The following is a 16,323-nucleotide window of genomic DNA, read 5'->3' as shown; positions in this document are numbered from 1 at the left end:
GTCTGGCTGGGGTTTCTCAGGCTACAATGCTGAAACCAAGGCGAGCAAGGACCTCCCCTTCCTAGGGCTTGGAGGGGGGCCCTAAAGTTCACTTCCATGTCTCCATTTGGTTCAGTGCCCGCCGTCCCTTCTGTTCTCCTCGGACCCCACAGATGCCAAAACCAATTCCCCTTTCCCAGCCTGCAGCAGGCCTGAGCTAGAAGCTTCGCGGGACACAGATAGGCTCAGCCAAACTGGAGGCCGTCAGGGCTGCCCAGGAGCCCAACAAGGCACCAGTTCGCTGTGGCACTTCCTTTTCACCCTGGGAAATACTGGGCGCAGTGGACGAGATTCTGTTTATGTTCCATGAGGAAGAAGGGTGGCCCTCCGTGGCCCTGCTCCTTCCCTCGTGCAAAGCAGCTTTCATCCTCCTTCCAGACAGTGACTCTTAACAGTTTTTCAAAGCAGCCTGGGGACATGTGCCTCCCCAATAATTCTCGAAAACCCCCACGATTCCCACGAACAGCAAAGACGTATCACTGAAAGACATGCAGACCTTGGGAGCCCCACCTGATGGGCTGTGTCTGAAAGATGTTACCCTGAATTCCTGCAGGAGAACTTTCTCTGTGGTGGAGGGTCCTCAATGAGGCCGACCTTTACGTGGTATTTCATAAGCTTAGCGAAGAAGGTCGAAATTATGTTAACTCCTGTTCCTTTTCTTTCTCTAGGAATCAACTCAATTACATCACGGAAGAACTTAGAAACCCTTTCAGGTAGGAAAACGGAGTTGGGCAGAGACAGTGGGCCGGCAAGCACGTTTCTCTTCCCCAAGCACAAAGTGGACCCCCTCCCATAGTGCAGATGGTTCCTTATAAGCTCATGTACATCCGCTCATCAGAGCCTGGTTTTGCTGTGGGCAGTGGAATCATTGCAGAGAGGATGGATGAACCCCAACTTTATCTTGGGCTTATTATGCTTTATGAACAGTTCAACCTCCCACCCTGGAGTCTAAGAGAGGGAGGGTTCTTCCTCATTTGAAAATGTCACATCCCACAGCCCCTGCTTGTTGCGGGTTGGGGGGGGGCGGCTCTGGAGGCAGCGGTGATCCCAGCCCATCGCAGGGAGAGGTGGATGGCCCATCGGGCGGGTGGGAAGAAAGGACTGGATGGAGATGGCAGTTGTGTGAGGCCGTCACGGGATGCTCCGGGCTGACCCTGGCTCCCTGCCCCTCCCCCCCCACCCCCAGAAACCTGCCCTTGGCCATCATCATCGGGATCCCACTGGTGACAGGCTGCTACATCCTCATGAACATTTCCTACTTCACCGTGATGACTCCGACCGAGCTCCTGCAGTCCCAGGCGGTGGCTGTGGTGAGGGCCCGGGGTCTGTGGGGAGGGTGCTGGGGTCTGTGGGGAGGGTGCTGGGCTCTGTGGGAAGCGGAGATACCCTCTCAGGATGAGGGAAATAATCGTCTAGGACACGAGCAGAGGGAACAGGTTAGGGCCAGCAGCGAAGACCCACCTGTGATGGAAGACCGCCAGCAGGTGGAAGTTTCTGTCTGTGGCCTGGGCGTGCGCACAGAGCACAGGCGGGCCAGGGCCGATTTCCTGCAGCGTTGGGGTTTTGACACACACACACATGCATGTGAGAAAGCACGAGGGATGGAAGGAGGGAATTAGAACAACGGACTGTGCAAGTTACACTGGTCAAGGAGGGTCTCAATGCCAAGGGGGATGGGTGTGAGGGTCTACAGAAAAGGTGGGGAGGGGCCCAGGTGCTTGAGGCCTCAGGGAGCTGGGGCGGGACAGGAAATGAACTGGAAACAGGCGACGGACGGGGGCAGGGCGAGATGCCATCTTGGTTATGATGAGGTCACTGACCACAAGGACAGGCGGCTGAGGCACAGGGAGAACAGGGTCATGCTGAGCGAGGGGGTCAAGGAAGAAGGGGTCAACTCCTTGACCCCTTGACTTCCATGAGGGGCCATCGTGTTGGAAGGAAATTGAGATGATGAATAATTAGCACAGGGAGGGGTGGAGAGGAGATGTCTGTTACTTGGTGTTAGACAGTGGGGGACAGTAACGTATCCCCGAAATGGAGAAGGCACTCTGAGCCTGGAAAACAAAGTGCTAGCTCCCTACAGTTTACACAGGGTTCTATGCAGGCTAACTTCCTGACAGGGGAATCGGGTGGAGGTTGATCCAGGCTCTGTGCAGTTATTCTCTGCAAAGTCCGGGCCTTGGTCCACAGATTTTAGAGAGCAAGGGGATGCGCAGAAGGGCACTGGAGTGAGATCAAAGGGTCAGCGTCCACCCAGTTGACAGCCAACCTTTAATTACACCTTGTGGCACCAGCTGTGTACCAGGAAGGGGAAAGACCATGTTCTAACAGAGTCCTGGGAGGTCAGAACAAGCCTCCTCTCCTCCCGACCTTGGCGGGCATTTCTAGGGTAGGGATGTTAATCCTCAAGGGGCCAGGAACACGTCGCCCCAGAGATTATCCAGCAAACATGAATGGGACAGAAGGCCAAGGATGCAGTTAGTTTCGTCCGCTCTGCCACAGTTTGGGAGGCAGGGGTGGGGAAGAAGAAGTTGTGTTCTTGCGAAGTGGTTCTTTGCTTTCTCCTCTCCCGGAGGGAGGGAGAGGCAGTGCCCGCCCAGGGGTGGGGGCCTGGGCCCCCGAGGAGAGCCCTGCAGCTTCCTTGGGACCCAGTGCTCCTGGGGACAGTGCAAGACCCTCAGGACTCCTCTGCTTCTCTCTGCAGACGTTTGGCGACCGCGTTCTCTATCCGGCCTCTTGGGTGGTTCCGCTGTTCGTGGCCTTTTCCACCATCGGTGCCGCCAACGGGACCTGCTTTACGGCAGGCAGGTAGGGGACCCTAGCATTCACCAGGGGGGCGGGCAGCAGAGCCCATTCCACACTTGAGGGAAAGAAGACTCAGGGTGAAAGTCCTCGGGCTCTGCCAGGCTAACACATCATGGCCTAACAGAAAACCCAAAGTCTAACTGGAATTTGAATAAAAACTTAAAAAAAAAAAAAAAAGAAAAGAAAAGAAAACCCAAAGTCCTGGAAAGGGAGCAAAAGGCGTGGCCAAGCTGGCACACTGGCACCGGGCAACGCGCCCCACTGAAGGGAGGCCCCAGCTTCCTCGTCAGCAAGGAGCAACGTCCCCAACCTCGCAAGGCGGAGCCTGGGGACACAGGGTGGCAGACACGCCGGTGCTACTTTTCTCCTTATGCCTTTCACCTAATGATGCTTCTTGGACATCTTCCCACGTTGAGCATAGACCTAACCTAGATGAGGTAGTCACAGTTTAGGCTTTCAGGCCACGGGAGTCCGTCGCTCCTTAGCTCTGCCAGCGGAGCGCGAAGGCCAAAAATGGCTGGGGTTCTGTTCCGCCTGAACTGTGTTCACACAAGCAGGCGTGAACCCACACAAGCAGGCGTGAACCCACACAAGCAGGGTTCACCAGCCCCTGGCAATCCCCTGGGCCCTCCCGGTCCAGAGGCAGTTAACAGCGGTGTTGGGTTCCGTTTTATGATGTAGCACAGTTTAACATGACCTCACCTGGCGGGCTGAGTGGGGGCGGTGCTCATAAACACTGACGCAGGGGACATTCTGGAACATGTCTTTGCCCAAAGGTCCAGCGTTCTGAATGGACAGATTTCCAGAGAGTGGGACCGCCAAAGCTTACGCTTACTCACATGCCACAAAATCATTCTTCTGAAGCTGGACCCAAGCACAGACTGCGCTGGGCCAGCAGCATCCCTTCTTCAAAAGTATTTGGCTATTCTAGACCCTTTGCGTTTCTCTATGAATTCGAGAATCTACTCGTCAATTTCTACAGCAAGGCCCTCAAGGACTTCGATGAGGGCTGCATGGAACCCGTAGAGCAATTTGGACAGGGCTGCCATTTTAACGTTATTGATGGTTCTAATCTGGGGCAAGGACCCTCCCCTTTACTTAGGTCTTCATTTTTTTCACAGACTTTTTTGAGCCGTTTCAGTATTTGCCTTTTGTATATATCTTGTCAGAGTCACCTCAAAATATTCCATTTTTTTGGTGCTATTGTAAATGGTATTTAAGCATTTTTCAGTTACTGATTGTTTGCTGCTAATACTTAAAAACATAATTTCAGTAGCTCTGCTGTGGTTTAAATACCACAAAACTTGGTAATTACACAATTCTATGATTTCAGTAAACTTATTAAGCTGTGCAAATGTCCTCACAGACATTTCTAGAATGTTCAATTCTAGAACATTTCCATCAGCCCCAAAAGTCCACTCTGGCCTAATTGCAGTTAATCCCTGCTCCCACCTCCAGCCCTAGACCATCACTGACCTACTCCTGTGTCTATAACTTTGCATTTTCTAGATATTTCACTTAAGTGGAGTAATAAAGTATGTCATTGGCATCTGGCTTTCTGTCACGTAGCATGTAAGTTTTGAGGGCCATCCATGGCATAGCATATACCTGCTCATTCCTTTTACTTGCTGAATCGTATTCCACTGTCCAGATATACCACACTTTGTTCATCCATTCACAGGTGGATGGAGGTTTGCATTGCTTTGAGTCGGGGCTATCATGAACAGTGCTGCTATGAATTCACACGTGTTTGTGTAGATGTATGTTTTCATTTCTGTCAGGTAGACTGCTAGGAATAGAATTGCAGGCTCATATAGTAAATCTGTGATCAACTTTTACAGAAACAGCTTAACTGTTTTCTAAGTGGTTTGTTCCATAATTTCTATTAGCAATACGTGAGCATTCCAGTTTCTCCACATCCTCACTAACACTTGGTGTTGTCTTTTTAATTACAGTCTTTCTAGTGTGTATTAGCTATGTCATTGTGGTTTTAACTACATTTCCTTAATGACTAATGATACTGAGGATCTTTTTATGTGCTGATTAGCCATTCATAGATCTTCTGATGAAACATCTATTCAAATCTTTTGTCCAATTTTCAAAAAATTTTAAATGTTTTTAATGTTTATTTTTGAGAGAAACAGAGACAGAATGTGAGTGGGGAAGGGGCAGAGAGAGATAGGGAGACACAGAATCTGAAGCAGCTCCAGGCTCTGAGTCAGCAAAGAGCCTGACACAGGACTTCAACTTGTGGACCGCGAGATCACAACCCGAGCCGAAGTCAGACTCAACCCACTGGGCCACTCAGGGGACCCTTTTGCCCACTTTTTAAATTGGGCTGTTTGTCATCTTATTGAGTTGTAAGAATTCTTTATATATTATGGATACAACTCCTTTATCAGGTATCTGACTTGCTCATATTTTCTCCCAGTCTATGGCTTGTCTTCTCATTATTTTTTAATGTTTATTTTGAGAGAGAGAGAGAGAGCACACCTGCACACATCAGCTGGGGAGAGGCAGTGGCAAAGAAGGAGAGAAAGAACCCTGAGCGGGCTCCAAGCTGTCAGCACGGAGCCCTATGTGGGGCTTGATCTCACAAACTGTGGGATCATGACCTGAGCTGAAATCAAAAGTCCAACACTTAACCCATTGAGCCACCCAAGCTCCCCATCTTCTCATTTCCTTAGTGGTTTTTTGAAACACGTTTTTAACTTTGACAAAGCCCTGTTTGTCACTGTTCACGTGTCATGGTTTTGTTACCATATCTAAGAGCCTTTGTGCAACCCAAGACCACGAAGATTTTTGTTTTACCCCAGAAGTTCTGTGTTCTATAGGCTTAGCCCCCACATTTAGGTATATGATCCATTTTGAGTTAAGTCTGTATCGTTCATGTGCCTGTGCAGCTTGGGGGTGGCCTGGGACTTGTGCTGTATTGAATTATGTTGGAGAGAATTTATTGTGGGGTCAAATCTACGACTTCTGCTTCCTGGCTTCTGAGTTTTCTATCTCACATAGACAAACTCTTCACCTTTCAACACCACCACCCATGTTTTCTTCCAGCGTTTTACTTTCGCTCTTTGATCAATCTGGACTGTATTTTGATATGAGGCATAGATCTCACGCCCCACCCTCACCCCCAGACCTCTACCTGTGGTCCCAGGTCCTACTCATAGTCTGTCCCTTCTCCTACTGGTTTGAATGCCACCGCTGTGCCCAGCGTGCCAGGTTCACTCCACTTTACCCACGGGCCTGTCCTGTGCAATCACCATGCAACACTCTGGCCACACAACCCTGGGGAGAATGAGTGCTCCCACATCCGTGCTCCCCTCCTCCTTGCCCGCTCAGCCCTCCAGCCACACTTGCGGTGATGGTGTCCAGTCCCCAAAGTCCTGCTTGTTTTCTGAGCGTGTGAAGTTTGCGGAGGGTTGGAAGCATGAGAGGTTTACAGCGTGAGGTCACAGCGCCACCTGTCTGTCTGCTTCCATCTGGTGACTCCTTTGCTCCCAGTTTACTTGGCTTGTTCTGGGAACTAATCCGAACATAAACCATGTTTATGTCTCTTTCAAAGTTCAAATGTGTACTTTTACATAGACAGGCCCTTTTGGCCTTTGTATTTCTGACTTGGGATTTTATCGTATTGCAGTCAGCGTGGGATCTTTATGATCTCACTTCTTCGGAAGCTTTAAGCCTTCCCTGTGGCTCGCTGCCGTTCTTGTAGATGCTGCCGGGGGTCTACAGAGTAAGGTGTATTGTGTTCACGCCTTCTCGATTTTTAGATCATCATCAAACTTGTGCCTTGACTGTTCAAATCTGCTCTCAGTGGATTTGTCAGGTTTGGCTTTCTCTTTCAAGGGCTTCTGTTTTTAGTGAAAACTTTTTGCACTCATTCTATGCTCTCTGATATTGATACTGCAGATGCTGCAGGCTTCACGATGCTGCTTTTGGTAACACATCCCATCCCTCGTACCTTCCATCGGCCTCATTGGGCTCTGGCTTGTCCCTTCCAACAAGCCCCCAGGGCATCTGGGATCACTTTTGATGTGATTACCATTACAGTGGGACTAATCTCCGACATACTGTGGATTTTTGGCTTTTAAAAAATCGTATTCTGACTTATTGTCCATCAAATGTTTTTTTTTTTCCTTCTGCTGCTGCTGTGGAAGTTCTATTTCTATTCTTTTAGCAATTACTCATCAAATTGAACTTGAATACCTAACAGAGTCTACTAGCATCTCTGTTCTCTCCCCTCTCCTGCAAGGGACTCTCCCTTTCACACCGCCCAGTATAGGTCAGCTACACCTTGTCTATCAACCTGCCGTGTGCGTGACAAAAATCAAAAATCCAATACTTATGACGGGGTTCGTGAGCAAATGGCTAAGAAAGAGTTCTTGAGATGTCTTTGGTGCAAAATGGTGATTTTCTTATAGCACGGGGATAGGACCCGAGGACAGAAAGAGCTGCACTGGGATCGTGTGGAGTGACGGACTATAAACTTTTAAATTTGGGGCGGGGAGGGGGAGAGAGATAGACGAAGTTTCTAAGGGATTTTTTGGAAGCAAGGCTTCAGGACCTTGAGGGGCTAGCTGCTGGTAAGACAAAGTTACTTTTAGTCTTTCATAAAACATAAACATGAAGGCACCAAGGTGGCCCCGAGGTCCTCAGAAGGAAGGTCAAGCCACTATCAGCGGGCTGCGAGCTGTACGATTTAAGCTACATTTCCCTCGCCTTTGTTTCCCTCATCGCTTACATACACACAAACGTGTTTTACTGCTGTCTCCTTAACATGGCTTCTTCAGTCAAGTCCTTCTGAGTTCAGTATGCATTTGTTCTTAGAGTAGACTTTTTTTTTCATTTTTATTTTTATTTTTTACAAATAGTTTATTGTCAAATTAGTTTCCACATAACACTCAGTGCTCATCCCCACAAGTGCCCTCCTCCATGCCCATCCCTCCTCCCCCCCACATCCATCAGTCCTGTTTTTGTCAGCATTCAAGAGTCTCTCATGGTTTGCCTCTCTCCCTTTCCCCCACCATTTCCCCCCTTCTTCTCCCCTTTGTTCCTCCGTCAAGTTCCTCCTAATCCTCCTAAACGTGCAAACATATGATATTTGTCCTTCTCTGCCTGACTTATTTCACTCAGCATAACACCCTCAAGGTCCATCCATGTTGCTACACATGGCCAGATTTCATTCTTTCTCATTGCCATGTAATATTCCATGGTATAGATAAACCACATCTTCTTGATCCATTCATCATAGCTTCCAATGAGGAATGGAGGGCAGACTGTGTCGTAGTTACCTTGTATCTACATGTGTATTTATTCAGCCAGTCGTCTTGAATGGTAGTTTAGCTCTTACAGCACAGGAATCTGAACACCAACTCTCCCTATCGCTTCGAAAAGCTTCTCATTCCACGTCTGCTATGGTTCTACTTGTCCTGATTTTGTAGTTAATCTTTCAAATGTGGCTTCCACGCTAATGTTTGTATCTGGGTATGTTTTTATTTATCTATAGCTGGACTTCATTTGAAAGGTGTTTTTCACTTCCACGAAAGCTCTCTGCCCTGCTGTTTGCTTTACCCTGTTTAATATATTCGGGCTTCTCCCAGTTTCTTAATTTCTTGTCTACAGTTTCCATTTCTCTACACTTGATAACTCAGATCACTCAGATCTAGTTTCTAATTTATTTTTTCACTGGCACCTGGTATATCAGTTGTTGATTTTTAAATAACGGTAATTTTTCATTTTTTAGAAATTGGCTTTTTTTTTTTTAACATTTTAAACCTAGTCTTTCAGATTACTGAATCACCAGGAGTCCTTGGTGGGTGGGGAGAACTAAGCTGTTTGTTTACAGTCTGCTGACCCTCCCCACCCCANTACCTGATCGCGCCCCCCCCCCCCCCCCCCCCCTCCCCCGTGTTTGCTTCTGTCGGGTGCTCCAAGCACAGGGTCCACCCGCCCTGGACTGGTCTTTCCATTCGCGTCTCGCGTAACTTGAGGACACAGAGCAGGTGGAGTCTGTTCCTGCAAAGTCCTCCCCAGGCCCGAGGGCAGCCCCACGCTCTCCCTCAGTCACGTGACCCACGGCACCAGGCCACATCGCTCTCGGCAGCATTTAACCACATCACCCACTTCCCCCGAACTCAACTCGCCCCCAGAGACTGACTCCCCCTGAAGACACCAGGCTCCGACTGAGTCCCTTTCTCCGTGGCCTTGGTAGTGAGCCCAGAGACGGTACAACAGCCGGCTGTATGATCGCTTTTCCAGGCTTGTGTACGTGGCGGGCCGGGAAGGCCACATGCTCAAAGTGCTCTCCTACATTAGCGTCAGGCGCCTCACTCCAGCCCCTGCGATCATCTTTTATGTAAGTATGAATTCCACCATGAGAACACCCTCTTAAAGGCAGAGAGGCCCTGAAGGAAACTGCTATTGCTAAGCCCAGTGGTTTTCCAATGGCCCAGGCTCCCTTAGTCCTCGACGCGAGGCAACGTCTGCTCCTCGTTCTGAATTATCCATGAAGGACATGGTTGCCTCCAACCTTGTATCCTCCACGCGTCTTACAGGTACATTTGTATGTCCAGACCCCTGCTAACAAACTATCCCAAAGCCCACTAGCTTACGGCGAAGGAGAATAAGGCATTTAATGACGTGGCTACTGAGAACTACTTCTCATGTGGCCCAGTAATTTAACCGTCATGGCATCCTTGAGCGGGAGAGGTGGCCCTTGGACATCCTCTGCCTGGACTTTCTCAGTGGGGGACAGTCCTTGGTCCTGTGCAACTGTCTCCGGCACCTAGGGCCATCCAAGCCCAGCCTCGGGCTAGACTCCTTCCACCGCAAAGGAGAACACTGCTCTCCATCAGCCTGTACCCGCTCAAGATGAGGAGAGGGCCCAAACACAGAGCCCAGGCCATGCAGTGAAGGCAAGGCAGGGCCAGACGAAGGCCATGTTGCAGCCCAGGGCCCTCTCCCCTGGTAAAGACTCTCCAGCAGGAAAACTTATCAGAAAGCTGGAGGGGCGCCTGGCTGGCTCAGTCGGTAGAGCATGTGACTCTTGATCTCGGGGTTGTGAGTTCAAGCTCCAGAGTGGAAATAGAGATTACTCAAAAAAATAAAATCTTAAAAAAAAAATTCTTTTTAAAGAACTCGGGTGTGATATATACATGCATGTTTTGTGTTCCCCCTGCTTGTAACTGCAACTTCAAAGAGTCACAAATTTTCCAAATTCTTTCCATCAGGCCTCGGGGAGAACACCCATCACAGCCAAAGACTAGTTTAAACCCATCTATGTGGGATACACAGATTTCCGTCATGCAGGCCTCTCCATCCACAGGAAACTCTGCTTCCTTAGCCTCCTGTGAGGTGGGAGGGACCATGATTTTATGTACAAGTGGCCTAAGAATTCACTCTTCTTTCCCCTAGGGTATCATAGCGACGATTTATATCATCCCTGGTGACATAAACTCACTGGTCAATTACTTCAGTTTTGCCGCATGGCTGTTTTATGGCCTGACCATTCTGGGACTGGTGGTCATGAGGTTTACAAGGAAAGACCTGGAAAGGCCTATCAAGGTAGGTTTCATGTCTCAAATGTCACAAGTGGCTTTGCTTTCTTTTTTTTTTTTTTTTTTTTTTAAATATTTTTTATTTATTTCTAGGAGAGAGAGAGAGACAGCGTGAGCAGGGGAGGGGCAGAGAGAGAGGGAGACACAGACTCTGAAATAGGCTCCAGGCTCCGAGCTGGCAGTCAGCACAGAGCCCGACGCGGGGCTCGAACCCACGAACTGCAAGATCATGACCTAAGCGAAAGTCGGACGCTCAACCGACTAAGCCACCCAGGCGCCCCAAGTGGCTTTGCTTTCTTGAAATGGGTTAAAATCTAAGGGCACGCTTTCTATTTCCAACCTGACTCAACTCTTGCATTGAGCATCATAGTTTAGAGTGGAGTTTGCTCCTGAATTTTGGCCCCAGGCCCACTGCAGTGCAGGCGGCCACCAACAACAGTCCGTATCTGTGAACAGTCTGGGGCTCCCTGCCACCTCCCTGGGGTGGGTCTGTATAAATGCAAAAAATAATTTATTTTGTTTTGTTTGTGTTAGGGGCTTTTTGTTTTGCTTTGGGAAACAATGGTACTATTGAATTCTTACAATAACAAATGCAGATATAAGAACAAGGTTGGGGGGTAGGCGGCGCCTGGGTGGCTCAGTCTGTTGAGCATCAGATTTCAGCTCAGGTCATGATCTCATGGCTCATTGAGTTTGAGCCCCGCATCGGGCTCTGTGCTGACAGCTCAGAGCCTGGAGCCTGCTTTGAATTCTGTGTCTTCCTCCGTCTCTCCTCCATTGGTGCTAGGTCTCGGTCTTTCCAAAAAAAAAATGTTAAAAAAAAATAAACTTCTTAAAAAAACAAGGAGGTAGGAAAGCTGAGGGCTTAAGTAAATTGGACAAGAGCAGCATCATGTCTTTAGCCTTAGGATTCTGTGTCAGAAGCGTGCCTAGTGGTCTTCCTGGTACCGCAGCCAAGTCTTTGCAGTTAGCAGAGACATGGAATGAGGCATTTGCACTTCTGTCAGGTCATCTGGCAAGCAAATCATGACAGTAGAACAGGTTTTTTTTAATGTTTTATTTCTGAGAGACAGACAGCATGAGCAGGGGAGGGTCAGAGAGAGAGGGAGACACAGAATCTGAAACAGGCTCCAGGCTCTGAGCTAGCTGTCAGCACAGAGCCCGATATGGGGCTCAAACCCACAAACTGTGAGATCATGACCTGAGCCGAAGTCGGATGCTTAACCGACTGAGCCACCCAGGTTCAGGTTGTTTTTTAAGGAGATAGTTTATCGAATATACCGCAAGAGAACAACAGGCAGGTCAGCAAAACAGAGACTGTCTGCTTGTAGAACAGATCTTTAATCGGGACAAAATCCCTCAAACAAAAAGAATTTGGCAGAAAATAACAGGAGACAGAGGAAAAAGGACCTAACACAGGTATAACTGGAGTCCCTGATGAAAAAAAATAAAAGCAACAGAAATTTTTTTAAAATTTGTTTTATATTTGAGAGAGAGCATGCACAATAGAGTGGGGGAAGGGGCAGAGAGAGAGGGAGACACAGAATCCAAAGCAGCCTCCAGGCTCTGAGCTGTCAGCACAGAGCCCGATGTGGGGCTTGACTCCGTGAACCACGAGGTCCTGACCTGAGCCGAAGTCAGACACTTAACCGACTGAGCCACCCAGGCGCCCCTAAATTATATTTTAAAAATTGGAAGGAAAAAAAAGACATCCCTTGAAACTGAAAACAAACAAAAAAAGAAACCTTACTCTGTAACCAGTAAATGACAAAAGCACGTGAAGAACCAAGTGTGATAATTTGAATGACTCTCCCTATGGTCATACTCTGAGGTTAAAAAGAACTACAGGAAATCTTTTACTTCATAGCACTGCGTACTGCGTACAGCAGTAACTACTTGCGGCAGTGGTGTGGATATAGCACTGGTACAGTTACTTTGCGTGTCTATTACAGGCACACCATAGGACAAAGTAACTATGCTAAAGCCATTTAAGAAACAAGATTTTCAGAAGTGTAATAAAAAAAAGACAGAAGTCTACAGTAAGGAAAAAATGAAAGCCTACCTTTGAATTGGAAACAGCAGTTCATACTGCTGTGAATCTTGAAAAGAAAGTATCTTCTGTCCCTGTAAAAGGACAGTGAGTACTCCAACCACCCAGATTATGGTTTCTAGGTGCCATTTCCTACTAAAAGAACACAGCTCCCGGAGAGATGGAGGAATCCAGACCTAGTGGCACGGGCCTCCTCTCCTGCCCCTGAAGCCACTGACTGACCCTGGTGATTCAGAGGTGGCACAGTGGACATTAAGGGCCTCCTGATGTGTTACAAAAGGAAACGCCTGTTCCAACTACGAAGTCTTCCTGCCTCCAGTTCCAACTACCAGCGTGCGGGAACTTGGAGGGATAGAGGAGCAAGTTCTCGGGCAATACTCAGACCTTGTATAGGATGAATTATCCAATTCCTACCGCAAATCAATGAGAAGGGAGAGAGAGAGACAGACAGGAGGGAATAAACACGTTCAAAATATAAAGTCCTACTCAGAGATGTATACTGAGTATTTCACAGGTAAAATGACACGAAGTCTGGCATTTTCTTTATATTCTAGGAAAATGGGGGGGAAGGCAGATGGAGTTAAGATTGGCAAAATTAAAAGTGAATTGAAATTGGAGGAGGGGCACACAGAGTTCACTGTACTCTTTATCAGTGTTTTGTTTTAAATGAAAATTTCAGGAAGGACGTGAATGCACGTGGTCAAATCATGACTCCACTGTCTCGCCCGCAGGTGCCCATTTTCATCCCCATCTTGGTGACTCTCATATCCATATTTTTGGTTTTGGCCCCAATCATCAGCGAACCTGCCTTGGAGTATCTCTACTGTGTGCTATTTATGCTGAGCGGCCTTATATTTTACTTCCTTTTTGTCCACTATAAGTTTGGATGGGCTCAGAAAATCTCAAGTAAGTACCGACACAGGGACTGTGGTGCTGTGAGCGAGGCGCAGACAGGTGCGTCCCGCACCTCCCTGGTCCCAATGTTACCCACTGTCTTATGGCAGCGGCTCAGGCAGCTGGCAAAGTTCACCTTCTCAGTGTGACACCTCTGGGGTCCACCCTGTGGCTTCTGCCTTTGTCCCCATCAATTACTGTAACAAGTAGGAAGGGCCATCGCCATCTGCTTTTCTTTTTTTCCACTGTAAAGCACACATAACATAAAACTGACCATCCTAACGATTTTTAAGTCTAGGCTTCAGTACCGACAAGTATGTTCCCATCATTGTGCATCCAACCCCCAGAGCCCCTCTCTTTCACCTGATACACAGACACCATCTGAGGCTCAGTAGCACCCAAGACACCCGGAAGGTGACAGAGCTGGGACGAGGGCCCGAGAGGCACTGCTCTCTCAGCACTGAGCAATCCCGGCCCCTCAGCTACCTTAGGACAGTTGTTAGGAAGCATAGCTACGTTAGCCACTTCACTTTGGAAAAATAAAAAGTGGAGCCAAGGACATCATCGTGGTGCCAAGTACGCATCACGATGTCGGCAATGTTCGCAGTGTCACATCCTGTGCTGCAGATTCAACAGCGGGAGCCCCCAGCAGCCTCGCCAGGCCAACAGTCCTCCACCACCTGACCACCCTTTCTTGGTCCCCACGTCCCTGTACTGTTTCTAGAAGGCAGGAACTGGGCTGTGCAGTTTCACTGTGCCTCTATGCAACAGCCACCTAGTGTTTATTGAGTAAAGGTGATGAAAAAGAGGCCCCTTCTCCCTCAGCCTGCCTGCGCGGGAAAGCAGGGAACCGCGCCGTCCCCACAGGCACTGCTGTCTGCTGTTACTTCTGTTCATGCAGCTCAGGGAGCCGGACGAGGTCCGGAAGCAAAACCTGACTGCAAGGCGGTCAGCTCGACCCTGGACTTTGCAGGGGCCGCTCCGCAGCCTGGGCACTTCCTCGCGCGGGGAGCCTGACAGCGGTGGTACAGCGAGAGCGCATCTGTTTCACGTTGACGAACACAGTGAAACCAACCCCCAAATAGGGCTTTGTTCTTTCTGCCGGGGACACCATCTCCCCACCGCACAGCCTCCTTCCTCTGCTCAAAGCCCAGAGCTGAGAGGGCTGCAGCCCCACCGCTAGGGACAGGAAAGCCCATTGGTCCTCCTGTACTGGGAGGACAGCCACCTTCCCCTGCCTCGGAGCGTGAGCTCAGATCTGGTCGTCCTGACCGAGACTCTAGCCAGCGGGACCCACAGCCTAGAGGGCAAAACAGGTCTCATGTCTCAGCTTTAGAAAACTCGCTCGAGCTGCTCCCTGCAAAAACTGGGAGGAAGCTGGATTTACGGAGGTGAAAAGAGTAAACTATCTGGATTTTTAGCAAGACGCAGGCCCAGTGACTTCCAACGAAATATCTGTCGGTCAGTGGTAGTTAAATGCACACGTAACAAGTGAGTCCTGCAGATCTTCCCTATAGAGGACAGTGCTTGGTGGCAATAAAATAGCAGGTTCCTGACGCTTTTCCAGGAAATAACTTACCTCCAAAGAGCCCCTGTGACCCCCAGGATGGTTCTGACTCCCTCGGGCCCCTGACCCGAGCGCGGCTCGAACAGAGGACCCTGCCCCATGGGGCGAGAGCCAGGTAACTGCTCCCCTCTAACCGCACCTGTTGGTTGGCTTTTGCTCCAGAGCCCGTCACCATGTACCTTCAGATGCTGATGGAGGTTGTGCCGGCAGAGGAAGCCCCAGAGTAGCAAGCCCAGCCTCCCAGAGCCAAGTCCAAACTGCGATGAATGTATTTTTGTAAGCAGTATTTGTGGTTATTTCTACCTGGTTGTCTCCTCAAGAGAAAAACATATTTGGGTATTCATAATACTGTTATTTTTCCATATCCTCAGTTCTCTGGGCGGGGGTTCTAGAGGGAAGGGATAGGTGTTTGCCAAGGTCAGCAGGGACGATGTAACCTAACCAGAAGGCTGGCAGCCAGCCAAGGGCTCAGGGAAAACTACCACCTTATGGCTGTGACCCTTCAGCGGCGGAGGGGCACATCACATCTGCTTAAATAAAGGGTATTCTTTAAACCAGTGACCGATAAGGTGTGTACAGATACACACATATGTTGCTCTGATTGAAATAGATTTTGAACATATGAAAGTACCAATGTTTTACTGCCTACCCTCCCCATTCTCAGAAGTACTGCTCCCCTGTATTTTACCCAGGATATCCGAGGCGAGTCTATCCTAGGCTGAATGTCGAGGCCCCCACTGCAAAGCTGACTGTCCAGAACCATCCGCAGCCTGGTGCCCAGGACAGGCCCCACCTCAGCCTTCACTGCCACTCTGGTCTAACCAGAAAGGGTGATGAATAAAATTCTATTTTGCATTTGGCACTGAGGGAAAGTACGGTCTAAAAAAATGGAAAATGGCATTTCTGTGAAAGCTCTGAAATTTTATTGATATACTACAGAAGACATTCACACCACGACTAGGTATGAGAGCAATTTTAGAAGCGTAGAGACAAATGTACTTTCCCTTTGCATTTTGGAAATCTTCCCCAAACATGAAATCAATACGTATTAACAGAACAAAAAGAAATTGGTCATTGTTTCTATTTCACAAGTCGGTGTCTCCGTCTTACAAAAGGTTATTCAGAACCTCAAGTAGCCCATTTAAGAAAAGAAATCAAGACTTTAACCTATAGCTCTGCTTCCCCACTATTTCCCTTTGGCTGTTTGCGAACCACACAGAGAAGCAGGATGAGNCTCTAGTACCTGCTCTGATTATTTGCTTATGTTTTACAAAAGAGAGTGAATATAAGCGAGCACTGACAGCAGGTGGCCACAGTCACAAGGAAAGCTGGTGCAGCTCAGGAGGCCAGGCCACCAGCCCAAAGGCCTCCCCCGGGGGGAGCAAAAGTTCTGTTTGCAGAAACTG

The 16,323-nt window shown here is 48.8% G+C and overlaps 1 protein-coding gene across 1 annotated transcript in view; it reads left to right on the top strand.

The window, feature by feature from the left end:
- SLC7A9 (solute carrier family 7 member 9) overlaps positions 1–15,776 on the top strand; it is a 19,363-nt gene extending 3,587 nt beyond the window's left edge. Inside the window, exons 6-13 of the mRNA XM_077754643.1 lie at positions 708–752; positions 1,226–1,349; positions 2,744–2,847; positions 9,109–9,205; positions 10,264–10,413; positions 13,188–13,362; positions 15,080–15,193; positions 15,610–15,776. Coding sequence (XP_077610769.1) covers positions 708–752; positions 1,226–1,349; positions 2,744–2,847; positions 9,109–9,205; positions 10,264–10,413; positions 13,188–13,362; positions 15,080–15,144 — 760 coding nt within the window. The 3' untranslated portion in view covers positions 15,145–15,193; positions 15,610–15,776. The remainder of the gene's footprint in view (positions 1–707; positions 753–1,225; positions 1,350–2,743; positions 2,848–9,108; positions 9,206–10,263; positions 10,414–13,187; positions 13,363–15,079; positions 15,194–15,609) is intronic.
- The last annotated feature ends 547 nt before the right edge of the window (positions 15,777–16,323 follow it).

The sequence above is a fragment of the Crocuta crocuta genome, unplaced genomic scaffold (assembly GCF_008692635.1).
Source record: "Crocuta crocuta isolate KB4526 unplaced genomic scaffold, BGI_CrCroc_1.0 scaffold121, whole genome shotgun sequence".
Lineage (NCBI taxonomy): Eukaryota > Metazoa > Chordata > Mammalia > Carnivora > Hyaenidae > Crocuta > Crocuta crocuta.
This window is presented reverse-complemented; position numbering and strand designations above follow the sequence as displayed.